This window comes from Pundamilia nyererei, unplaced genomic scaffold (genome assembly GCF_000239375.1).
Source record: "Pundamilia nyererei isolate P.nyererei 1_Seehausen unplaced genomic scaffold, PunNye1.0 scaffold00042, whole genome shotgun sequence".
NCBI classification, from domain to species: Eukaryota; Metazoa; Chordata; class Actinopteri; order Cichliformes; family Cichlidae; genus Pundamilia; species Pundamilia nyererei.
The window spans coordinates 920,091-948,064 of record NW_005187443.1 but is presented as its reverse complement, the minus strand read 5'-3'; the positions used below and the strand labels follow the sequence as shown (position 1 = coordinate 948,064).

Genomic DNA, 27,974 nt, shown 5'->3' with positions numbered 1-27,974 from the left:
CACACACACACACACACACACACACACACACACACACACACACACACGAGAAAACGAAATAGTGTTCAACACGTATGCCCCCAGCAATGCAAGCGTGTGGCAGCAGATTAATGCTAATCTGGACATTTCAAATTACTTGGACATTCTTTACATCACCACAGCAGACAATGAGTGTCATTTCTGTGTTATTTATTACACTCTTTTTATTACACTGTAATGAGGGGGGGGCTGGGGTATAACTGAGGTCAGGCAGTTATATATGAATGTGACTGGCGAGGGGGGCAAATGAAGAAAGCCACGGGGTTTTTAAAGAGAGGTTTGAGGATAGATGAAAAAGAGAGAACGGGTGAGAGGTGGAGGAGGAGACATGAGAGGGAAAAAGTTAAAAAGATGTGAGTGTAGAGGAAGATATCTTTGTGTACGGAGAGACGCAAAAATGGGCAAAATGTACACAGAGGACTTTATGAGAGAGACAGCATGTGTGATCGATGCTTGCTGACAAGATCACGTCTCTCTTGATGGCCTACAGGTCAGCTGAATGGATTTACCGACTAGCCTTGTCCTTGGCAATAACACAGTCTGCCACACAAAAACAGATTAACGCAGACGTGCATCAGTGTGTAAACACCCGAATCAAAACTGAGCAGCTTTCGAAAACTCTCTTTAAAGGTGCGGCATCACATCCAGCATCAAAGACGATCTTCATTTCCTTGAAGTATCCACTTGTACAAGCGTATTTGTTACTGGGATGAATTTATAGCAGGAGACTCTTTGCTGTAAATGTAACCCAATTCCTTCTGCTCTGCTTTTGTTGGCTGTCTGCTTGCGTTGGCAATGGACACGAGATCTGTGCTCAGGAGCACAATTTAGGACGGGCATTGAGGGTGGGGTGGAATCTCTGGATAGTCCCGAAACGACCGACTGTGGTCAAGTGCCGATATATCACACAGCACTGACAAACAAAAAAGACAAACTCGTGATGCACGCACACACCCACTGTTAATGATAAATTACAAAACATGCTTCCAAGAACAGCAGGGTTACAATCTGGAGGTGAAAGGCACACTGCCCTGAGGAAAAGATCTAAAGAAAGATACACACACGTACACGCATGCATACGCACGACACACACAAATATTCCAGAGCGAGCCAGAAGAAGCAGCTCGCGATAATAACTGTAATCGAAAACAGACGGAAGTAAAGACAGGGCAGAATTTCAAACTGTACTGAAGGGAGTGTTTTTTAAGGCTGAAGCAAATGGTAGGACTTACAGATGAGTGACAAGAGAGATTGCTTCACACAGCTGGTTTCTATTGCTGTTAATGGGCAGGCAGGCAGGGGAAAAAGACACCACCAGGCACCAGTTCTGACATTCTCACAACAAGCCACTTTGCAGCGGTTAGTAGACACAGATATTATATAGCTGAGAAAATACTGGTAGCTATAGTCAAACACTGCGGAGGAAAAAAAGGGTGTTTTTACTGTGAAGAGAGAGGATTTAACAGCAGTTTTCATTCATTTCCCTCCTGTTCGCATGTCTTTGCTGACATGTGTGAATGCCCATGGTGCAAAACTGTGCCAAACACCGCTAACATATGACACCTAAACACAAAGCAGAAGTGATGTTTATAGGAATATTACTAGCTTTAAAGATACGTGATCATGATCCATGAAGTAATAGAATTTGGACAGCAGGGTGGCACTAAATTTAATTTTTAGAATCGCAGCCATCTATCGATGTCAAATTCAGCAAATATCAATCTCGCTGTGGCGCAACAAAGGTAAAGCGAGGAAGGTAATTCAAGTCATTAGTCCTCTTCATCCTCCGGGACTATGGATTTTTACACATTTTCTGTCAAATACCCAACTAGCTTTTACATCCACTGACCCATCATTTACTCGTCCTTCACGGCTGCTGGCTGCAATCAAGTCAGAGGCTGATGGTTTTATTGTTCTTGATCTCAGATCGGAATGAGTCCAATTGCCCTCTGGTCTATTTTGGAAAAGGTCAAACTGCCCTCGCTTCTTTCTCTACCTGGCGCTTTTCTAATTAATTCATCTACTTCAAGGCTCTCGGCCCATGTTAGAACCTGACAGAGATACAAGTTTGCATGAAAAACCTAAAATTGAATTTCTATATAGACATGGCACATGGAATTGATGCCTAGCAGAGTTTCAATATTAGACTGCAGCTCTTACACATGAAGAAAACGCTTATCTCTCACAGACCACTGCTAGTTATCATTCTTGCCCTTGACAAACGGTAACTTGGCAACATCCAATAAATCTATTTTAAACGATGAAGAGGAGAGAGCGAGGCGACTAGCGAGGGAGGAAAATGGCCCAATAACATGTCAAACGCACAGAATAATGGCTCCATTTGTTGCTAAAGATTCTTTTGCCGTGTCTGCATTTCAGCACCCTGATAGTGGAAAGTAGAGCTGACGGCACTGTTTGGTTGACAGAAACAATCCCAAGTTATCCCTCAGACACACCTGACTGACCCCAGTCCTGCTTAGAAATGTCTCATTACAGAATAGCAGTACATCACTTGAGGCTGAACAGGAGACAGATACAGTTCTGCGGTTCAAAGCAGGAAGACTCTTGATCTGCAGTTTTTAACCTGAAGTTTTAGCTTTATGTCCACTCTCCTGAAAAAAGTCACACCAGGCCTCCACAGCTTGAATGATTTGTCATGTCAGGGTTGGAAGACAGAAACTTCTACAGCTTCTGGCACATTTCATGTGCTGCCTGCTGCTAGGTTAAAGCTAGAAGTGATTTAGTTTAACAGTCTAATATTCTTTCCATTCTGATGATCAAGTCAATCAAGTAATAAAAAAAACAAAAAACAATAATCCTGAATCTTTTCTCTAGGCTGTTTAGCATTCTGGTCTTGCCATACTAATCAGCCCAGTCCTCTTTGTTTCCTGAATGTTCCCGAGGTTATATTTTCACCAAATGAGAACCTAAGTGACTATGGAGTTGTAAGCATGATCCTGGAGAGGGATGAATAATAGCTGGTCTCAGTCCTTTGAGGTCGAAACAGTGGGGGGTGTGCCAACAATGTACTGACCAGCTCAGCTCATCAACAAAATGAAACCGGCTTCAATAAACGTTGTTATTGTCCCATAAAGCTGGAAACCCTCCCACGTGTGCGCACCTGCAGTTAAGTGAAGTATTGTAATAGAGGATTTTCTGCACGGGTCCATTTTATGTGCTTATGTATTAACGCAGGCTTAGCTTTGTGGTTGTGAGGGCAATGTAACCTACTGTAAACATGTTTGCAGGGAGAAGGAATTGGAGATTAATTTAACTGCTGGAAGCACATAATCCTTGTTATCCATTAGCTGGGAGAAGGTGCAGTCAGCATGTAATATATGCCGACACATGGCGACATGCAGGTCTAAACGAATAGTTGGAATTTGTATTAGATTTCTGATTATTGTACTAAAAGTGTGTTATATATTTGAACTAACACCTGGCTGTGCATATCTCTGAAAGACTAAGCTTTAACCCATGATCATATTTTACAACACCAGCCTTATCCTAATTCACTGTATAAACTTACACTGCTCAACTGCCACTACAGTGTATGGTGAAATCGGAGCTTTTGAAAGGGCGCTGTAATGTGATCCCACGTCTTCCGTCATTTCATTCACGTTCAAGCTTTAATTAGCCTCTGTGTTGTATTCTCTACACTGGAGGAAACAAAAAAGCTGTGGATTCAAATGCTCAACAATTAATTTCTTACAAAAACTTCAGCTTCACATGATAAAAAAAATAGATGAAAGGATTGGACCGGTGCACACAATTACACATATTTTACAAAAAAGGTGACAAGAGAAGTGATAAGATGGCGTTACTAACAAGACTGAAATGCTGGAAGACCGTGTGCTCCATAGCAGAATAAGACTAAACATACCTGTTCAGGTTTGAGACCCGGTGGAACCCAGGCGTACTCCTCCAAGGCACAGCCTGAGTCATCATCCGAGGTTGAGTTCCTCTGGAAGTCGTACATCAGTTTGGTGACCGTCTTCTCCATCTCTACGGGCATGGCTGTCACTGCATGCTCCTCACGACGACACTTACAGTGTACACAGATCTTCCTGCCGGTGACAAACAAACCCCCCCCCCATCTGTCAGTTCAATGTCACATGTGTGCTTACATGTGCAAATTAAGGACAGATATAATGGTCTAGGAAAAAAGCAATCGTCTAAATGGTAGCTTTAAAGTCTGGTTCATAGTTTGGGCAGTGCTGTGCATCTAAACCTCATGATATCCCTGATCATTATTAAACAAGTTCTGTGTTTGATAGAGTGATGTATAAAGAAGAACAACAGGTCACATGGTGTGAGCCTCTAGCATCCATCATTAATAATTGAAAATAAACCATTAAAAAAAAAATCTTTTCTTTCAAAAAGTCTGTGAAACAACTTTTCCCCCTCCACAGGCACTCTTATTCATCTCAGTTGAAATGTCGAGGATTCCCACTGTGGGTTTCCCAGTAAAAGAGGGTGCCACAAATGCAATGCTCATCACTCGTCTGCGGTATGAAGATCTACTGTCAAGCGTGCCTTGGAAATAAGCTGAATACAGCCATTGACAGTGATGGAAAACACCACTACGCAAACACAATACACAGGCACTTTGCTATGTACAAGGTTAGCGAGAACCACTTGCAGATGCTTTGCGAGTACAGTGCCCCACCCCCATTAGCCAAAGGTATCCACCCATCTATAACAGGGAAAGCAATCCGTGTGAGAATTCCCACAGAAAACTTAGATGCAAGAGCAAGGTCACATTAAGGCACTAGGGGGTCTACAATCATTTGAGCTGCTCTTTCCTGTAATTTTCCTAACCCAAGTTAGAATATCGCCCCTTCATTTCCATAAAATAATGCATCACCAATCACAGTACCACTGTCTGATTTTAGTTTCAACACCAAATACAGCTCATTTAATCATTGCAGGATTGAAATTAAGCTTATAAAGAATGATTCTGGGTTTGACTGCTCACCTGTCTTGTTGATTTAAAAGCCCATAACATCATTGCTGTTCATCAAAGTAAAGCTGTATTTTTGCAGACACCTCAGCTTGTAACTGTGCTACTATTAGAGTCAGCTGTGTATGAGATGGCTCAGAAAAGGATCGCAATATATGGGTTCAATACTTGAGTGCATGGGCCAAAATGAAAATGTAGCCCAACACTACCAGGTCTGCATTCTGATGCAAAGCATAGAGACAGTGCAACCATACAGATCGCCGTGTCCTTGACAGCTCTAAACCCTGCAAATAGAAACTGGGTGGGCAACGAGGTCACATCCCACTAACCCTTGCTGCCGCTCAGGCGGCCAAACCGGTGAGACAATCCCATTACCTTCTCAGAGGGATGCTGGCTTGTCTGAGAGACAGCCCTATGGAGGAGCTTAGGGGCAGTCAGGACACTGTAACACATCCTCAGCCATCCAAGGTGTCAGTCTATCCGAACAAATGAATGCAAAGTAGTCTGCAATATCTGGCTTCTTGTGAATCAGTTCTTGCAGTGTGATATATTCAGCGTGTAACTGCTCGATATTTCTTGCAGACTTAATTTTTAAACCTTACGGTACTTGTTGAACCTGTTCCCACTATAATGACTACTGAGCAATTAGGTCTGATTGGAATTTCAATCTAGGTACATGTGCAGAGTCAATCCTATTTTCAAACACTGCCACTGGATATGTCCGTAAGCCTTTCTTAACTTTGCTCTGTACTGTAGCTGTGGACTCCTGAGTCTGTTGAGCTCACCGATGGGTGATGGGTGCAGGGCTGCGAAGCTAAGACTCTGTCACAATAACAGTTGGCACTGTCCCAGCGTTTGTGTCAACTACCTGTTAACGTAAAGTGCTCTGAGCCAAACGGCTATAATGCTTCATCGTGTCTCTCCCTGAAAAAAAGCACTTCTTGTCCAAGGGTTTAGCCTTAGTTAACAAAGCTCAAAATCCAATTTGACTTAGCAGTGATTGATTTGAGTGATGAGATAGACAATGAAACACATGGAGCTCACTTTATTTAGTTCGAGCAGAACGTCTTACTGGCATGCCACAACTAGCCACATGTCTGTAATATATGTATATATACATAGCTGAAGATGGATGAGAGATTATTTAGCGACAGGCAGAAGCCTAAAAAGCTCATGCTTTGAGCTCCAGCTAAAGAAGGACCTCTAAACTTCTGTTGTCATTGTGCAAGGGCAGCCACAGACTTCACACACTCGCTACATAAATATTAAGAAAATGCCTGAAGTGGGCAAATATCCCTGTCATGAATATTGATGACCATGATAAACAGAACAGATGTAGATGAAGTCATCAATGAGCTGTCAAGCAGGCAGACTGGGAGAAGGGTGCTTAGCAAATCCCAGTCCCAAGAGGATGATGCCATAGCCGGAGGCAAAGCAGCTTGCCTCAGTACAGCCCAGCACTTTCACAGTTATTACTGATTTAAAGATGATTTGCTGGATGGGAACAGAATCTCATGAATCTATGAGAACATACACAATCACAATGAAAATGGTCAAAGTACAAGGTGGATCCACCACACGAGATAAAGCACATATGAACACTTAAAGGCAGGTATTTTGTCCCTGGGCTAAGAAGGATGAAACCTGAAAGAAAGCCTCTTCACACCACACCTTTCATGTGTCCACTTAGAAGGAGGTGACCCACATCTGTACAGATGTGGGTCAGAGAGACCTTCCTCCAAACACGTCCTGATTTTCTCAAATCAGAAAAAGCAGAGAGTCTGTAGACCTTGAGGGTCCGTTTCCCCTGCTTTCCCCATGATTTACATTCTTCATGGACATGCCTGGGATTTCCCCTCAACTGAAACGTAATCCCCGAGCTTCCCCGTGTAAGCTACATGAGTTCAATTAAATCAGATTTAGAAACTCTGGTAAAACAAGTCAAGTGCATCACTGACGCCTCATAAATGACTGAGATATAGGGAAGGAAGTAAAGAGGCTTGTTATTTTTTTCAAATGTGACTGGGCTTCTTCTTTTTGTCCCCTGGGGGAGCTGATATATCATTGGTCAGTCAGAGTGAGGGTTTTATCAAGCCCATGGGGTGGTTGGGGTATGTTTGTCGTTCGCAATGATGTCAGTGGACAATGGTTATTTCAAGTTAATTATAATCATTATTCACTGCTGCAAGATGAGCACCGTATCCCAGGTAACGGGTATAATTTTAATACGTAACTAGGGTCTACTGGGCTGCTCTACAATTGCGTACAGTTGTTTTAACTGTTGTCAATCAGTGCAGCAAGCTCTTTAGCAAGCACAGTCTCACAGTTTAATGAAACAGGCTGTAAGATTAAGTTGAATATCTGAAGACAAAACAAAAGTGGGCTCAATGAATTTATTTATTTTATTTATTTTAGAAGCCTGAAATGTGGGGTTAGGCTCTAGTGCTGATTTAAAGATGATTAAGTTTTAGGAAGGTAAGTTAGGTACTAAAAAAAACCCCCATCTGATAAAGAGCAATTCACAGAAGTGCGTCTTTTGAGCAGAAGTCGTCATTTTCTCCCGAAACCACTGCAGCTTTTCCATAGTATCAGAAGGTCAGATTAAAATCTCATCTTTAAATGCAAGCTCTACACAAAAAGCAGAGGTTGCATGACAAGAAGGGAGAGCGGAGAGGACAGGACAGCTGGGCGCAAGGACACTCCAAGTGGTTTTTTTTGCCCCCCCCTTCTTCTGCTTTTGTTTTCTTTGGAACAAGAAGCGGAAGAAGATAGAGTCTTTTGTCTTTAACGGCCTCTTGTTTAGCAAATACAAGCTTGCCGGCAGTAATATTTGAAGATAAATTTTAAAGGCGCTTTGAGAAACAGCCCTGCTTTCACAAATTATAGCTATACAAGCTACACAAGCAAACAAAGTCGTACCTATGGTCTACATTTTCGACTTCAGAGCTATTAAGAGTTAATCACAGGCAAACACGACTGAGGTGTCTCTGGCATAACCCAGGCTTGATAAAGGCATTTTCCATGTGTGGCCAATTAGCAAGAACCTGCTGCAACGTGCTGCTGATGGCCAAGATTAGGCCCGCACCCACCTGTCATGGCCACTTATAGATTAGCCTGCTCTTTTGAACTAGGCCCTGGTCTACACAAATGGGCAACATTATTTTACAGCATGTTCAACAACAAAAAACCCCCCAAAAAAACTATTATGTTGGCACTGAATTTTGACAGTGTGAGCTGATTTTTTAGTAGATGATTGACAAGTTAACACAGCAAGGGCACTTTGAATTGTCACAAGCAGCAAGAGCACCTGCAAAACCAGCTGTCAAAGTCTGTAATGGCCAAAGTTTGAAAACATAACTCAAGGGATCTTGGATATTTTAAACAGTTGTATTATGGGAAATGTAGGCCATCATATTGGACCTGAGTTGGTCCAATATGAAACGGAAGGATAAAAGGAGACTGTGTTTGCATAACATCACACTGGGACACTTTTTTACTATACATGAGATAGGCTCACATTACTCAATGTGAATTCTCAATAAATTGACAATACTTTCTATGGGATGGGAGGTCATGGAAGGGTCAAACTTGCATCAATACAGATGTTGTTTTGGAAGCACTCTGGTGACAGGTCGTTAGTCATTCTCTTTCAGTTCCCAACACGCATTAAATGGCCTTGATACACTCTCAGAGAAAGTACAATATTGCTGTTATATCACGCTGACTTTTCTTTCAAAGCACCAGTGAGGAAAAGGCAGGAACCAATGAGCATCCGAATCACCACACCCCCAAAAGACAGTTGTCTATGTCAGAAATGATGTTGGACAGGCGTTTAGGTTCCTGTCAGTCTGCTCTCGGACCAGAGGTGCACAGCGATCCTGCAGCCAGCTGCCACACATTATTCCACATTATTCATTGTCGCCCATTCATGTGCTAATCCAGCGGCGCTTTTCACTGCTAAAAGTAAGTAATAAGTAAACTATTTTAACAGATCAATTAATCTGCATTGAGTTGTGTAATGCAAAGCCACAAAGACGTACAGTCAGCAGCAAACTTCAGGAGAAAAAACGACATAAATAATCAGACAAAGAAAAATACAGATCCTTCTTTAATGCAAACTGTCGAGAAGAAAATACTAATTTGCAGACCTTTACTCGGGCAGACTATTGTCTGTTGTGTCAGTTCAAAATACAATCCATATGTCACACAGCTACACGGTCCACAGCACACATTACTGGTCGGACCAGTGCGCTACAGGAGGTGGGGTGGGGGATATAAACCAGGGAGAACACGTCCACAGAGAGAAAGTTCAGCAATCTGCATTCAAGTGTTATTTACAATCGAAAAAACACCCACTTGTGAAACAGAAGAGTGCAACACCCTATAAAAATCTTGTAGAGGGTTCAACTTGTTTATACATTTAAAGAAAAAAAAGGCAGTGTGCTTTAACAGTCCTGCGATTATTTTACGCATAAATTCAAATCAGGATTTAAGCCAGACAGGACTAAAAGTTCACGACCAGACTGGTGGCGCATTCCCCAATCAATCGAGCCTTTAAAGTCCCCGTCTCCGTTTGCGCTTTTACACAAGAGCTACCAAACAATAACACAAACACTATCAATAATGTGCCCCTTACCTTCTTACAAACTGCAACCGAGAGAAGCCATTACCGTGACCTCGGAGGCTTTGGTGTTGCGGGTTTTAAAATACGCGTTCCTCATTGCAGAATTTGTCACACAACTCCAACTCCAACAGCTTCGCCACGAAAACACGCCACTCTCGCCCGCTGCGTGATCCGCACCCCTCTGCTACATTTATCCCGGCCGTTTAAAAGCCTTTTGTCAACCCTCTCCTCTTCGCAAATACACTCTGGGGGGGGGGCTCTGCAAACGAGGAAAAGCCCCAACGAAGAGCCAGAATGAAGTGCGTAAAAGCGGATTCCTCTTTTCAGTATGTCCAGTAAGTGCGCAAATTCCACCAGAGGGAGAAAAAAAACAGATTTTGTCGCTCAACGAGAATAACAGAGCTCTCCTTTGGCAGTAACGTTAAACACTGCTGCAGAGTCTCAGAGAAGATCGGCGCGGACTTTCGGTGCGTAAAAGCCCAGAGCGCTCCAAGAGCTCTGCTTTCTGCTGACAGAGCCACACAGCAGCAGCGCTTTAATCCTCCCCCCGTTTGTCAAGTGCGCTTAGATTAATAGCTCGATTCCGGTTTACCCTTTCAAAATAGAAGCATGGCGTCAAAAGTTTGGTTCACTGGTCGATCTATTATTTTCTTCCTCGTTTGTGTTTATAGCATTTATTTACGCATATTCAGTTTTATTTACTGAAACGCTGTTTCTTCTCTTTTTGACATCAAATTAAAGTCCGTTGCAGTGCAAATGATTCTGTGAAAAGAAGGCCAATGGACCTTAAGTTCTTATTTATAGTAACATAACTAAAAATAAACGTTTGCATGTAATTATGAAACCCACCGATAGCATGGGGGGCATCTACTTTAGTTTTTTCCCTCTTCTTTGTCAATTCATACCGTCCGTGATGAATGAGTAATGAGTATACAAATTTACTATTTTGTTCAGATATTGAGTAGCAAATATATTTGTTCTTCATGTAAACGTCATCACTTTAAGCATTTTATTTTCACATTTTGTTTCAAATTACAGCACAATGTCAACTTTCTATTTGAAGGCAGATTTGATCACTTCCTGTGTTATTCTGGGCCCTCTCTGGTCTCCTTTCATGTGCGCGCGCACACACGCACTTTTCTCCTCTGTCCTGCATGCTAATATGCCAGTGTGATGTCAGTAAGTCAGCATCCCTACACTAGTGTAATTAGCAGCATGAATGACTGGTGGTCTGGCAGGATTTGCATGTGAATCAAACCACTTGCCTGACTCAGTTGCTGGGGGCAAAAAGAGAGACAGAAAGGGAGGCAGGAAAGAGAACAGCAGCAGGACGCTGACTTGGTCATGCAAGGACATGAGCGCTCATCCAGAGAGAGAGAGGCAGATAAGCTCTCTTTAACATGAGAAACAGACGTTAGCTGAAACAAAAGGACAAAAGACTTAGAGAGCAATGAAAATCCACTGTATGAAAAATGAATTTAGAGATCTTTAAGAGTTTCATGTCACACGTGAACATTTTGTTCCCTTTACTTAAAAAAAAAAAGATCTAGCTCACCAAAATACAGTGGACAATTGTTTGACGGTGTGTGTCTGTGTGTGTTCATAGTGCTGTGGCCTGAGACAGTGACCTCAGTCAGTACGCACACACATGCTAAAGTTCTCCGCTAATATGTCTCCTGCTGTAGCCAATAGGCACGAGTAATCTACGCAGGTATCATGTTGTGTTTTGAACACACACAAAAAAATGCAGCTTGCTAACCAAGTTATCTACAGTTAGCACTCAACCAGTCTTGTCAGAGTTCAAAACGAGTGGGTGATGTCATGATGCCTACATTCATCTTTTATATACAGGCTATGACAAACATTTGCAAAAGTTCTCAAAACATCCTGTGTTATACTTTCTGTTACAGTAGGCATCTGCACAAGAACATTTGCCACGATGGCACTCACCCTCTCTCTTACACACACAAACATGGTAAATGAGAGATGAGGTGAAAAAAAAGGTTTATAAAAGCCTGCGCAGACATTGTTGCTGATCCTTTCAGATGTGGAGGATGAATCTTGCAGCATTGCGTCTATAACTCCTTTAGAAATCTAAGAATACTAGTAACAGCTCAGGCTGTACTCACAAGCACTCCATAAGATTTTATAAGCCCTAAACGACTGTGTCCTGTACTCGTAACAATCAGGTTACGGGTCAGCTGGCTCGGGCCCAGCCGCTTTCCTCGATCAGTCATTCCCTTTTTCCTAATAAACTGCTCCCAGACCTGCAGTGAGCTGTTTCAAATGCCACAAGAGGACTGAATAAAAGTGTAGGGGCCAGCTTAAGGGACATACCACAGATAGCATTGCCTGCATAGGCTGTTGGCATGCACAGAGAGCCTTTGCTTGGTAATTTTAGACAGTGAGCCAAACGGGTTTACTCCCTTCCTTCCTAAGTATGCATATTGTGTTTTTTTGTCTTTATCAAAGCACAGGATGAGCAAAACTGTAAATACACTAACCCCTGGGCTGGGTGCATATCTGAAATTTGTAAGAAAGTTTTACTGGCTCAAAGGATCTTATCCTACAAGAACATTAGTCAGGTCTTACCAGAAGGAAGGAACTGATTTATATAATGTCTTATATGGTCAAAAGGCATTCCTGATAAATCAGTGTCTTTATCTAGATTTGAAACATAGCCAAGATCCCAACATGGCCTCTGCATCTTTACTTCTCATCTGCTTTTTTAGGAACACTAGTCTCCTCTCCTTTCATGTGGCAAATGCTGATGGCTATCACCGTAGAGTCAACACACGAGGCAGCTGGGACTCAACCCAACAGCTGATAGCTCTGACATGCTGGGAGGGAGGTAGAGAACCAACTTCCCATATAGCCTCACTTCCCACCACTGCAGAAGGTTTCTTAAGTAAGTCACCAACTAATGTAAAAGCCCATTCACGGTCTGTGAGTGGTCACAAGGGTCCACGTGAAGTAATTTCGTTAACGGCCTTAATTCGCAGGGGTGCCCTTGGTTCCCTGCGTGGACGCCATTGTGCAGTTCCATACTGTCTAGACTACAAAATATGTCAAGTGCACATGTAACACAAAAGTGAACTGCACTATTATACTGTCAATCACATGTACTCTGTAATTTTTTTTTAACTTTACTTCTTTACGCTCTGTATCTTTATAACAAATGCATAAACACAAGCATGCAGCATTAACCCAGTCTGAATTACTAAATGTGTTTCCCCTCTCATTAAGACCAGGTCATAACCTGAATAAAGCTAAAGTTATTTTAAAGTTTATAAAGTATATATATTACATTTCTTTCTGAAAATAATCTGTTTATAATAATCTCTATTGCTACAGTTTTAAAAAATATATATATATTTTAAATTAATGAGATGATGAAAAGGCTGGCAGTCACACGACAAACTGGTTAATTTAAGGAACACTGCTATTATCTATACACTGTATATAAAAGATGGACAAAGACACTGAGCTGTCTCCCACTGGTTAGCCACGCTGTGCTGCGAACCCTCTGATGAACGAGGGGTAGATCTAACTGAAAAACTGAGAGACACAATGTAGTCACATGGTCTGGACTTGCCAATCATAAGGTAGGCCCACCCTAAACATTATGTCCTGTTCAATAGGACCTGAAATGAGTGACTGAGACAATGAACGGACTAGAAAAGCATTTACTGAGGCCACAGATCCAGGAAGCCAAAGCGAAGTGTCGCCATAGACTTCTTTATCAAACAGAAAAGCTCCCCTCCTCCACAGGAGTGGACGCTTCAGTGGACATTTATATCAGGATTCATATTACGCAATTGTAAAGTCTCCTTTTTACTGCAGACTGTCAAATATCACACTTTGCAACAGCAGGATTTTAACTCCGCCTCCCTGTGTAACTGTTCGGATCAGCTATAAACACTTTAGATGTGGTGACACTCTCCTTGAACTGGTGACTTTCAAGTGTAACCCAGTCTAAAAGAAAACCAGGAGCAGACAGGGGTTAATTTTTAATTCTTGCACTTGGTTACATATTAACAAATGAAGCATCCCTGGAGAGTGCATGGCACTTTGGAGACGATGTGGAAATTGTTGTCAAGCAATCCAGATAATCCTGGTAAGCTGAGGACTGCTTTCAATCTTTATTTTTGTTTGCTTACATCCCCCCACGCTACATTAGGGGTGTAATGATTCATGGGAACACTTGGACTCTGTTAGAAAAGAAGAGGAAAGAGAGGCCAGTGAGTATAAAAGGTTCAGTGGGCTGATATTCAGTTAGAGCACATCGACCTCCCTTTTTCCAGGGGCTATCAGTACTTTGGCCCAACTACTCTGCCTAGAAAGCAGATTTAGTGACACACAGCACTGGGCCCAGCAGCTCCTCTGTACCCTTGTTCCCAGCAGATAAGTGGCCATTATTCATCCCGTGTTGAACATTAACTGGATTAATTCTGCACGAGTTGAGGGGTGAAATTGTATTTGTCCGAAGGGAGGGAAATGGCTAGGAAATGAGGAGAGCAGCCAGCTTGGCTGAAATTCTAATTAGCTCGAGGGTTCGTTAGCACACAAACTCTACTCCTGCTGCAGAAGCCTTGCTGATACAGAGGCCTGTGTAAGCCATTAAGCCGCAGAAGGAAAACGGAGAGAGACTGAAAGAAAGAAAAAAGACAGGAGGGAGGGAAAAGACTGAATATGGACACTCAGCTTCACGCATAAAGTCCCAGGGCAAGGAGATGACCTTAGAGAGTTACTTTTCAAGGGGACTGGAAACTATTTTTGCTATTCCTGCCCCACTTACTCAAAGGCACTTCAGCACAGAAGAAAAAAAGAAAACAACCACCAAACCCTCCACCTCTATCCACCTGATCTATCCATCAGGTCATCAATCTCCACTCTAGCCAACCCTCTCCAGGACGATGTGGCTCAGTTTCCAGCTAGCTGTGCCCAGCGACGACAGTTTGTCATTGAGCATTTCTCACTCATAATCCACATGTGGAGTTTGATTCAAAACACAATTAGGTCACGCTGTGGTATGAAAAAACGCAGTCGGGGAAAGAGTAGTAGGCAGTAAAAAGAAAATACTGTAGTGTATCCAGTGGGATATGACAAATGGGTAAGGAGAGGCAATATAAATACATTTTGATATGAGGGGAAATATAGAAGGATTTGTGAGAGGGCGTGTCTGCTCAGTCTTCCCGTCTGCGTCGAATACCACATCCATCCATCCATCCATGTTGCAAAATAATGCATAAAGGTCTCATTTCTCTCTCAGCAGCACATAAAGCCACAACTCCACAGATGATGAACCTGCGACTCCATGAATGAACCACCCACCTCCAGTAGGCCCACATCCACAACCCCGCAGCAGTTTCTCTGACTCAGCACTCTCAGTCTCCACTGATGTTCCAGCTCGCCACCTTGTCATCATGTTCACGAGAAGCATAGGTGTCAGTACTGATCAGCCCACACACTCCACACAACAAAGCTGCCAATCTCTAGAGACATGTGATTAAAATAAATAAATAAACCTAACTAAAATTAATAGAAATGTGTTAAGTATGAGGTCACAATCATGAACAAGGAGGTGGAGAATGAGGAGACTGTAAAATGCCTTTTGTGATTCAGACATATTCTGTGCACTTTCTCCAGAACCCTTCTGTCATGGTTTAAGCTCAGACTTTTAGTTAAATAAATCCAACACTCAGTTATGAAAAGCTCAGATATTTAACTTCGGAGGACTTGTGGGTAGAGTAGTGACAGACAGGATAAGTCTATCAAACGGAGCTCAGCCCGAGGGCATTAAATCCATTCTGAAGTACACTTGGAAAATGTACACAAAACCGGACGCTGAGCTTATGCAAAACTGTGCCACGAGTTTAGTTTGCAACTTGTTTTCCACACAACTCATGTGACTGGAAAGAAGAGTATTCTTTTAACTCTATTATGAACTGTGTCTGCGTATTCCCATCAGGAAACCAGACTCTGTTTCTGTGTACAGTTTGTGGTAAAAATAATTAACGGCAACAAAAATGCTTCAACATGGGTCATGATAGTCATGTGGGAATACACCTTGAGGTTGGGTTTGCTGCACTTATACTGTCTCCGACTTTAAGATGCAACATAATTGTGGTGGGAGGAGTAGCACTGTTCGGCATTGTTCAAGGCTCTTTAGTCTTTCCACGCAAAGCATTTAATTGGCAACTGAAGCTTGAAGGACGACTTTGTTTCACATACATAAACACACACACACACGGACCTATGAAACGCAGACATACCCAAACAATACATTTAGAGGCTGTTAGATGAATCAGTAAAACGGATGGGAAAACTATATTTATGGGGCTTATATAGTCCTCTTCCTATATAGAGGCAGAGCATGTTGTTCAAAAGTCACGGAAAAGTTTTCAAATCCATTTCTAATTTGTCTGTTATTTCCAGCTTCGCCGTCAGACTGAGAACAGTGATATAGGACCTTGTCAACTATAAGCAACTTATTGAAAAAAGTTTTTTTTAGAAACCTATTCAAAATCTATTGGAGAAAATGACAAGACTAGGAGATTAGATTATGTCTATATGAGCTTGTTTGGTATATTAAATAATAAACATCTGAATCTAAAAGAAGATCAGACACTGAAAGCCTGTAGTGAGTGACCAAAGTCATATTTGAGCCATTTAATCTCCCTCAGTTCATCCCGTTGCCATGTTTACCTTATGGGAATGGATGAATAGTAGATTTCAATCACATACACAACACGCCACTCAGTCAATACAGCCGCCGCAGCCCTATCCCCACATGGTCCCAAAGGCCTGTGGACGTTATGGATTGGAGGAGAAATTGCCATTTCCAGGACGTGACAGACTTGCTGTGTGTTTCATCACGGGGGTCGATGAAAACGGTGAGTTTGAAGTGTTATTGACCGATTGCTGCTGAGAGCTGAGATTGTAGGCAACAAACACATACACGCAAGGACAGACAAAGCTGCAGGAGAAGGCTCAGGAGGGATGAGTCACAGCAAACAGCACACACGCACACAGACAGACAAATCCCATTAAAGAACTTTTATCAAGCGGAGGTCAAACCTTCCAATTGAGCGCGTCTCTGAGTAAATGCAGACCTTCTACTACATTTTAAGATGTACTGCAGGCGTCTTCTGAATGCCGGGTCTGAGTAATTATTTTTACTCATAAAAAGGTAGTCATGTTGGAGTCTCTGCCCACTTGTAGCTTTCTCTTCACCTAGTTCACTCCCCTCTTACAGCTGCTCCCCTTCGTTACCCTTTTAAAGCATCATTAAGAATATGTGAAAGAGAGCATTACCCCAAGAGAAAAATCATCCCGGTCTGCTGCCGTTTATGCCAGACCTGGCCCCGCTGCTTGAGCCGCTGTTTATTTAAACTGTGAACCTCCATGCCAGGTGTGTGTGAAAGGAAAAGTGCAAGCGTATGTCTGTGTGTGTGTTTAAGTGTGTGAGAGAGGGAGCATGTGCACGGCAGTGGCAAAGAGGAGGGAGCGGTTTCACACAAAACGCAGCGTCTCGCCCTCGGATTTCTTTCACACCTTTCTTAACACGCGTTTCACAGCGTTTTTATTCGCCCCGCGGGCTCCTGGTCCTGCAGGCCACAGACGGGCCTCTGTGTAGCCCGACTGGGGCCGCAGTGATCAGCCACAGGGAAGCCGAAAACAGACTTCTTACCCCCACTGTGGAGCTCCAGACACAATAATATTAATAATAATGTCCTTCTGCTGACCTGCATCTGACATCACAGCTTGGTTCGGGCATGTTCACATACTCGCACACAAACACAGACATTCACACATGAGCAATTGTATGCATGTATAGCGACTTCCATTCAGACTAAGGTGATTTCAGACACACACGCACACACACAAGGAAACAGTAATGTTAGTGTGTGATTAGTTAGAACTGTCCCAGGCAGGAGCAAAGGATAAGAAGAGCTGAGAATCAATGAAGTCAGTGTTTAAAAACTGCTGACTGAATGAGAGGAGGAAGAGGACTATATAAGCCTTCAAGTATTCAGACATGAAGACAAGGACTCACTAAAGATAGACACTTATATATGTGTGAAATAAGAACACAAACAAAGAAAAGAGAGCTGGCCATGTGTAATTTGTTGTCCTTAATGAGGCATTCTGTTGCTTTCAGTATTATTTGTGTGTTTGGCTCTAAGCGGCAACCATGAACATACCGAAATGACAATAAAGCTCCCTCTGTGTGTGTGTGCGTGCGTGTGTGAAGAACCTCTAAACAGAAAGACAGCACGAGAGGACAGGAAGAAAAACAGCCAAAGGCTGGTTTGAGTTAAAGGAATGACAAATCAGTGCTCATCAGCATTACATCTGCTAGTTTTCATACAGGCTTAGGAATGACCAGTAGAGTGGCTCTTAAATCACTTCCTCAAAGTTAAAAATATCAAATCTTCTTCATGACACAATGAACAGGTTATCACTGCATATTATCCTTTGGTTTCTGGGGTTTTTTTTGAGTCTGTTGATGGGCTCAACATGTGTTGCTGGCAATGGTTGCACATAAATACCTTTGACTGGAGAGAAACACACAAAGACACAGTCACACACTGTGTGTGTGTGTGTGTGCCAAAAAACACATGTGCGACATTTCTTTACACTCCCATACTCACAACCATGCAAACAATTGTATCAGTCTTTACAAGCTACCGCTTTCCACAAAAATCAAGCAAAGCCCTCAGTCACTGGTAGTGTAACAGAGAGTGACATACTAATCTGTAAAAAGGCACAGTCGATATCCGCCATGTCTAATCACATCACAGCGCTGCAGCTCAAGTGTGTTTGGTGCCTGTTCTAACTTCCGTCTGGTATCTGGGGCAGCATACCAGCCAGTAGAATAAACTCCGGACAAGAAAGGCTGCTGTGTATATATATATATATATGTGTGTGTATGTGTGCAAGCGCATGTGTCACGATGTGTGTGTATCTGCATGCCAAGACTGTGCCAGCCACAAGACTGATTCTGGCGTCAGAATGAATCACATTCAGTCTGCTCTTCCATCCCAGCAACACAACAAGCGGCTCTCAGAGTGAGAGAGACACAGAGGGAGAGAGAGGGATCATAAAAAGAGATCATAAAACCAACATCAATGGGTGATAGACCGAGCGAGAGGGGGAAACATAAAAGGGAAAGGCAGGAGGCTTGTGAGACAAAGCTTGAGAGGGAAACACAATGAGGAGGAGAAGGCACACAGCGGGGAGGAGGAGCACATGGTAACACCAAGCCCATCCATCTGCAGCCAAACCTCATGCCAATACATTTACGAATACTCTGGAATTAACCTATAACCCTGACTGTATGCAAGCATTAGAACAGAGTGTCAGGGAGAACTGTTTAGGTATCATGACCACTGGTCATGATACAAGCTATTGCAGCAACACCAATAATTGGGCAGAACCTCCTGCAGTCCCATTTAGTTGCACATGTCTATCTGTTCCCACCTACATTTAAATTACCATCATTTTGTGGCAAGACTAATGTATTCTGTTTGCTGTGTTTATAGAAGATTACCTCGCAGACCCCAATTAAATCTGAGCACCACAACATGCAGGCATATTTTGCTCTACCAAAATTCTGCCGGCTTCAGTCTGCATTTACCGTAAGCTGGCTACATTTTTTTTTTTACATGGTTTTAAAACAAAAAACAACACGTCCAAATATCAGGTGTTTCTGCTTGCTTCAGCAAATACCTGTGTCCATATTAAACAATCAAAAGCAGGTAAGGCACAAAATGCATAAGACTTGCCAGACAAGCAAGTCAGCCACACAAACGCAAAAGGATCATTACGTTTTTTTTTATTTTTTACATTTGGATTTTTGAAATACTTAATTTCACAAAACTAATTTAAAATTAATGTTATGTGTAGAGAGATGTGAAGCTATAAACCTTTGGGAGGAGAATCAAGGGGAGGTAAACCAGAAAAGGTCTGGGTGGAGATCATTACAAAAAAAGTAACAAACATTCACCTTTTGCAAGATGTGGTTTCACTGACAAAATCTTCACATTGCCACCCTTTATTTGCTCAGCATCTACTCTTAATACCCACTGGATAAAATATCATCTTCACAGAGTGGAAAAAGAAACATATCAAGAAGCTCCAATACATTTGGTGTGGTATGAATGTCGTGTATATCGTGTCTGCTTTACTGAATATTAGCGTCTGTAACTGAAACAGCTTACTATAAGCTGTCTGCGGTGTTTATACTCGTTTACTGTCAGTCTTTCTAAGCTGATTTAGTGTTTAGCAGCTGCCGCTTCTTCATATTCAGATGCTTTTTTTAAAAATGTAAGAGTTTCTCTTTTTTTAATTCTTTTTTTATGAAATCAAAGTGCTGTTATTTGAGTTATCCTGATTTAATGAGAAAAAGTCACATTACTAAAGCTACTCATTCAATTTTAGCTCTGTTTGCAGGTACTAATAACGCCTTTCTAGTCTTGGAGATACAGATGTAAATCTAAATTTACTTGGCTTTGTGTGGGCTTGAGATGGCAGAAGGTAGGTTTCCAGCCTCGAGGATCAACCTCTTGACACAGAAACATTGAGAAAAGCTCATGAGCTGTTTTGCATTTAGCTGCTTGTCCATCTGATCCCCTGATCTTACTGAGAGATCAGCGTGCCGTTTATCTATTGTGAACTTTATTGATTACGAATAAAAAAAAATCAAGAAGGTGAGAGTTTGAACGGACACAGCGGGGAGCCAGACAGTCGCTTTCTCAAACAATATTCAATCAATACATGGGATGAGTCAGCTGGATTTACTGAAAATAATCACAAGCCTCCCCGGATCTTAATTGGAAAATGAATAGACGCATGTGTAGTCATAAACAATAGCTCGTGAAAATGTCTCCCGTGGTGGGACGCCGATATGAGCGAGAGCAGAGTTTTCTGATGACACAGCACAGATCTCGGGGTGCAGACAGAACAGCGTGAACAACACATGAACCCCATCACATCTGGGACACATTTGGTGCCCATGTGCAATGTATTACATATTTCTGGAAATCAAGCCACGCTCAAGCCTGTAATCTGTTGATGGGATTTTATTCCCGTTGTTCATGGTTTTGTCTTTTGCGACTTCAGCATTGTAAGAAAAGTTTTTTGTTTTTTCCTGAAGGGAGCTGACAAAAAGTGATTGAGGGGTGCGGAGTAAAGTACAGACTTTCAGCTGAAATAATTTAAATTGGTCTGCTAAAGAGAAACAATGCTACAATGTCAGCGTAGCTGTTTTACCACTGGGCTTTCTTCACTGCTGTAAATGAGTATTTTAGAGCAGAAGGGTGAAATTTATCACCCTCACGTTGGGCATGCTGGGCAAACTTTAGTGTTCCTGTGTCACCCTGAAAGCTCTGATCATCAACTTGAGGATTTCTGGACAACTTGACAGTGAGCTGACTGAAACCTACGACACAGGAGAAGGACAATGAATTGAATTCTTTGCAGAGATGGTTGGACTGTGCTTTTAGCCTGTTAAAACTGAAACCTGCCATCATGTGATGGTTAGACTGGAAGTGGAGGACACAACCAGCAGCCCAAAACCTCCCAGAAAAAACAAAAACGTTGCATTTATGCATTCTTTTATATTTAAAACGTTCCATTTGTGGTGGCGCATGAGTAATCAGGGGGCTGGGGGGTGGGGGACGGGTGGTCTAGAATGCCATGAGCTTACAGTTACAGTTTTACGCTAGATAAAAAAGAAAAACAATGAAAACCTCTGCAGAGGGATCAAATTCGTTATGCTAGTTTGCAGTGAATCGGCACTGGTGATTCTTTATGCATCTCTGCAGGAAAAAGTCACAATTTCTTCACATTAATGAGTACTTTCGAATTCGGTGCTGTTAGCAATGAGCAACAACAGCATGAATCCAAAACTGTCTGATTCTACTACTGACCCAAAGCCACATTAAATCCTAACAGGCAGCACACAAACCAACAAAGACATAAGGATATGGCTTTAATAAACCTAGTTAACGTGAAGCTTTAAGATGGTGTGCACAGCTCCCTGACATTAGGGAAAACCTCATCTCTTTAAAGCCAGCACCCTACTGGTGGCTTGCTACCGTGACCAGTGGCTTTCTAGGCAGAATGCTAAGCAGCTGAGCGGTTGTACGGCTACTGGCCAAGCAGCCGCTTGTTAGGTCTGTGAGGTTAGACAGCCACATCTGGTCTGCCGGCACTCAGAGCTCCACCATGGTCTGCTATTCAGCCAAACCTCAGAGGTCAGGGACACAACCAGGGATTGGGTGTGTACATATCACAACGATTGTGTGTGTGTGCTCCTTACCCTTCCACGGATCACACAGAAATTGGAACTAAAAGTAAATTTGAAGCAGTTGTGCTCCACCATGAATAAATATAAGGTTCTCCTTCACATGTCAGATTAAAGGTACCCACTTATCTCGCTCTTCTTTTTGGAAGGACTGGCATTCATGTGGGCTTGGCTGAAGTAGAGGAGAGTAAAAAGGAACAGGCAGGCACTGATGCAGAACAAACGCTAAATAACAGAAACACTTTTGCGTTTCATCTAGGTACGATTTTACTGATCCCATCCTTGAGCTTTTCCCAACCCCAACCACAAACCGACATCATACATTTCTCGCAATGAAAGACACCAGCGAGCAATAGCTTCACTTTGCCAACCTTCAATCTTTCGGTGCCCTTTTTTTTAGTATTTTACTTACTGTATGTCTCTTTTCCAGTGCACACATAATACGACCAGTAAACCTACTTATCCAATACAAGTTTCTTGCTTCTATAGAAGTAGACAATAAGCTATTCAATATATATTCTTTATCAGCTGACGACTGCAGTTTAGAACTGTCACCAGAAATTTCCAAACATTTTCCCAATTTTGTGTAATAAATAAAGCAGCCATCTATCCATCCATCCATAAATGACTGGATATACTCAACAAAAACAACTGACACAGTATGTTTTGGTTTTTACTCAATTGGATTTCCACATACAGATGCATGCTTGCACATGCTTGTCATACAGTCACGAGAAAATGTGGGCATATTTCCCTCAGAATGAGCTTACATTATGATGCTGGGGCACAGCTTTAGTTGTGGATGCTGGTGTCAGGGGAACTGCAGCTGCGAAACAGCGCAGGACCACAAAGAAAGAATATGATTAAAGTGCAAATGCGAGTATAACGTTTGTTTGAGCAGTCAGCACTTTACAGTATAATGGTGCTTTGCTGCAGCTCATTTGGCCACTAATCAGCACATACCATCTCTGTGCTGAACTGTACTAACGCACCACGGCTCGCCTAAGCAGAGATGATCTGAAAAAGACATTGTGGAAACAAACTGTACAAAGCAGCAGACTAAAGGCCAGGATTACGGCTTTAAAAAGAAGGGGAGGGTATTTTTAGAATGACAAGATAGCTACCAGCTACCAGAATTGGACTGTAGATACTGTGAACAATTAAGCTGGGAAGCAGGTGGTGGCTAATGTGTCACATACAGGGAGATGTTAAATGTGGCATCAAAGGATATAAGCAGAGGATGGGAGGAGCTATTGCGTGTCCCTTGGTGAAGTCAACAAAGAAGTTAACAGGAAGGATGAATAATGTTTGCAAAAACCGAAGGGCTAATCCTCAACTGGTAGCAGTGAAAGAGTTTTTGTCATGGTTGGGTATCAGTTCTGTATTTATTTATTTTTATTCTAAAGTGGTGCCTGATCAAAAGGAGCTCCAGGTAACTGCACCTTTGTTTAGTGTGGAATGTGACAGATTTGGGTTAAATAAGAGTTTTAGAGGGGGAAGATATACGCCAGCCAAAGGGCATGTTTGTGCCTGCAGGTACAAATGAGAGTAATGGCCTCAACGTGATTGCGAGTGGATTCGTAAGAATTCCGAAGGGAGGAGACAAAGATAGCGAGCGCAGTCGAATAAATGATCAGACGTGGTTCCATCTCAGCGTCTTCCATCATGCAAGAACCAGAGCACATGCGTGCACTCACACACACACGCTCTCACTTACACACAGACACGCCATGCTTTCGAGAAGGAGGAAGTGAAGCTGGATCAATGGAGCAAACTCCAGCAGCTCTGATCAGACACATGACAAGTGAACTTCCAATATAACGACTTGAGGCCAAACATGAAAACACGTGTTCTGGGGGAGTCTTACAGTGTGTCACGTTTTCCTCGTGTTGCGTGGACATCTGCGATGTTCCCTCAATAACTTAGGACAGATGAATGACAAATTCCCCACTAATAGGAGGATGTCCTTGTGCATGTCTTCATTAATATGTGGAGGAACTTTGTGGACCAAATTCCATCTAACTGTACTATTTAGATTAATTAATAGCGTGGATCTGTTCCCAATTATCTTCACATGGTTGTTGATGGGGGTCGACAGCCACATGCAGCGCTGCGCAGGGGAGCTGTGGTCTGTTCTCATTAAAACAGAGTTTGGGCCATGAAGCATCTTTTTTTTCCTCCATGATGTTCGCATCCCCCAACAAATCAACAGTCTTTAAAAAAACAAAAAGGAAAAAAGGCCAGCTCAAAGCGCATCATCCAGGAAATGTCTCTTTCTGCTGTAGTATGATGTTGTTGAAGTCTGGTGTGTAGACATATAGAGGAAGGGGGATGTCAGAAACCACCAAGTTAGAGGTCATTGTCCAAGATCAAAAGGACCCACCCAGCCCCCAAATCTCCTGACTTCATGTGCCGATTTACGAGAGGCAGAAAGACCATTAAAACTTCCAGCAGCAACTCCTGGTTGGCTGGATAGATGGGCAGAGGGCTGGTCACTAGAGGAGACGAAACTAAAAGCTTTCCAGCGACTAGCACAGATTCGAAGCAAAGGGGGGGCCATTTTTGACTTCTGGCAGGAGGATGGGGGTTAAAGACCATGACTGTCGCCTGCACGTGAGGGTGTTTGTGTGTAAGTAATAGAGGAACAGCTATAAAACTTTGCCAGTGTGTGAAACTGCATACAGAAACAGGAAGAGGAAACAGAAAGAGAAGTAACACTTTGAACTTTATTTTAAAAATCAGCTGCTTTCGTTACACAGTAGTGGGTGCATTAAGATAACAGTCTTTCAAAGTACTGGGGGGGCTGGGGGTGTCTTATCTGCGGTCAGGGACTTGCAGGAGACTGTGGGAACATTAAGGGGTGGTCTGGGTTTTCCAGAGAGTGAAATCTGCCATCCGAGACGTAATAATTGTCTCACAACCTAACTGTGTGAGTTATAGGTTAGTGATAGACCAGGCTGCCAGTCCAGAGGGAGGTGATTCACGTATACTGTGGAAGTGCCATTATAAACAGTGCTGTGCATGAACTTGCTGAAAAGAGAGCGTTCATTTAGCTTAACCATGTTTTCAATGAACGGTGAAATGGATGAATGGTGTACGCAACTAAAGAATGTAACGTGAGCAGACTTTGCTCTCACGAGAGTCGTCTGATGTCATGGCATGCTTTGTTGGCATGGTTGGTGCTAGGAGCGGTTTAGACAAGCGATACTGCTGAAGCCAGCCTACGTGACCATTAGCGGGATTTTTATGAATGAATAGAGAGTAGGGCTGGGCTATATCATACCGTTCACGGTAATACCGGTGTAATGATGGGCAACGATAAGAAAATGAAATATCACAATAGAATATGGGTAAAACGCGCATGCGCAGTGCCTTTGTTTACATAAGCACATGGTGGCGATGCAGAATGAGAAGAGCGAAAGTGGATCGTCGAAGGAAACGGATGAACCAGAACTGGTTTGTAAAAATGCTGCAACTTCAGTGGTGTGGAACTGGTTTGGCTTTCATCCGTCAGATACACAACAAAGCACTAGTTTTGGTAGCGCATGCAAGCGGGCCGTCGTTATTACCGCGTTGTTTGGAAAATACGGCACACTTAAAATCAATCCTTTGATTTTTCTGAAAATCGACAGTGCCCCTTATAATCCCGTGTGCCTTATGTGTGAATTCTGGTTGTGTTTACTGACCTCGGAACGATTTTATGTACACGGCGCTCGAAAATCTGTCAAATGTTTTAGTACGACTTTGCTAAGCTACGAAGTCGCACCGCTTGATGGATTGTTGGAGTATTACGGCTATCGTAGGCAGGAGCCTCGCGGAGTGATACGTACTATACTTCAACACAATATTACCGTATTGTGTGTGTATAACCTCTTTTTAAGTTTTGTGGATATTATACATGGTTATGCTGAGGATATGTCGGCCAATTTCCACTGGAAATGCCTTTTGGTTAAACTGTCAGCAAGGAATTTGCATTTGCACTGTTAATTTTTTATATAACTTTAATGCATTTTAAAAAGCTGCTTGTTTACGTGAAAATACATTGATGTTTGTTTTTTTGCACTAATAAAGTTGTGGAGTTGTAAAGTATTTTGTCTAGTGTTAATTATATCGTCAGTTATATAGTTATCGCAAATTTTCAAATGTATATTGTGATAAATATTTTTGGTCATATCGCCCTGCTCTAATAGAGAGCTAATTCAGATTAATTCAGGAACATTTTTAGTGCAAATTGTACCTGTTGGATCTGAAAAAAAAACAACAACACACACACATTACGAGAATCTGAGGTGTCATATTGAGCTGAAGCTTTTGGTCAATCTATTGAGTGAAAAATTCCTAGAGAACTGAATTTTACTGTTCGGTTTTATGGGGCAGTTAAAAACACTTAATACTCCTTGTTTTCTTTTAAAAGTAATCCCTTTTTGATTGCATCAATAGTCTGCAAGGGAGAGTGGGAGGAGATTCTACTGGGAAAGAATAGCTTAAAAAGAAAAGAAAAGAAAACACTGTTAAACCAACAAAGAAACCTTTAGAAAACCCTGAAATGAATTCACTTTTGGGACTATGAACTTCAGAATGTTGGGTTTGGAAATGTGAGTGTGAGCTAGTTCAGTTTAAACACTGAGACAGTTTTTGCAAAACTAACATAAAGATTTCACACACAGATTCATTTACACAATCTATAAACCACAACCGACACACACACACACACACACACACACACACACACACACACACACACACACTGGGTTTTCGTACAGAATATGCATTCACATGTTTATTGCTTGATTGTGATTGGGGGTGCGTGTAACTTCCCTGGGCTCAGCCAGATCTGCGCTAATCAGTTATGTGCTAATTAAGGTCTGGCCAGGAGTGGAGGGCTGGTGATAAGGCCCGTCTTTGGCCTGGTTACATACACCCACACACTTTTGGGAACAGTCTTTCCTCTAGAACCACCGTTTCAGTAGCATTCACTGATTATCAAGCAGGTTTTAACTGATTACTGAGAATTTGCCATATGGGAGCCAGACGGGGAATTCCTGTCAGGTTATAGAAACCAAAAAGGAAAGAAAGTCTATGATAATGTTGCATTAACCTGTTAGGCTAAACTGTTAAACAACACTGACCTGCTGCCTGAATCCTATAGCAGGCCAAAACACACAGCTGTTCTTCCCGTGTCTCTCCATAACCATAAATGGAGCATTCGATAAGTAAGGGTTGGGCTACAATGGCGTTAAAACAATTTCGAGTCACACATGCTGTTGCAGAGGCAGTAAATCAATTAAAAAGTTTTTTCACAAAAAAAATGCACATCTTTCAATAGTTGCACCCACGCATGCATCTTTTGGTTTCCTCATCTTCCATGAGCTAAACTAGATCATTCCCTGCTTTTCGGCCCATTCCTCCGCTCCGCATTCCTTTGTATTTGATCACAGCTGATGTTTATCTCTCACTCCATTCTTCTCCTTCACAAATCAAACACAAGTCTACATACAAACTCTTACTGAATAAGAGACGTGGCAAAAACCTTAGCAGTTCATTGTGACAACTCAGCAGTCCACGCTATGCCTGGGTGAATGTCTGTTTTCAATGCGGCATTCCTCTCTGTAAAGATTAGGCAAAACGCAGCAGTGGAGACATGGATCACAGATTGTTAGGAATTCATGTCTAAACCATTAGTGGCTAAATTTCATAAAAGATATTAAGAAAGAAGGCAAGGCTAACAGAAGTAAAGCACAATGCCCCAAAGATAAGATATGAAGCAGAGAAAAGAGCAACTCAGTGACTGAGAAACATGTTATGGAGTACTGTATGTGGGCTGGTGCACTGGAAGGATGACTTGTTTGGAACAAGACCAATCTACAGGCTACATGTCTGTATGAAACTGAGCCAAAATACACACACACACACACAGCACTCCAGTGACCTCCACCACCCTGAACATGATAAGCCAGGACACGCTCCAGTTCCAACTGTGTGTGTTTATCTATATAACTGAAAGAATGAAAGCGTGAGGGAACACACACACACAC

At 42.4% G+C, this 27,974-nt stretch overlaps 1 protein-coding gene across 2 annotated transcripts in view; it reads right to left on the bottom strand.

Moving 5' to 3' along the window:
- Nucleotides 1–27,974, bottom strand: part of prickle2b (prickle homolog 2b) — an 87,893-nt gene that overhangs the window by 9,005 nt on the left and 50,914 nt on the right. The window contains exons 1-2 of one of the 2 annotated variants that reach the window (XM_005731214.1): nucleotides 9,639–9,877; nucleotides 3,923–4,106 (exon numbers count right to left, since the gene is read on the bottom strand). In XM_005731214.1, the coding sequence (XP_005731271.1) occupies nucleotides 3,923–4,054 (132 nt within the window). In that variant the 5' untranslated portion in view covers nucleotides 4,055–4,106; nucleotides 9,639–9,877. Of the gene's footprint in view, nucleotides 1–3,922; nucleotides 4,107–9,638; nucleotides 9,878–27,974 lie in introns of those variants that run through there. The other variant, XM_005731213.1, reaches the window with a different exon arrangement.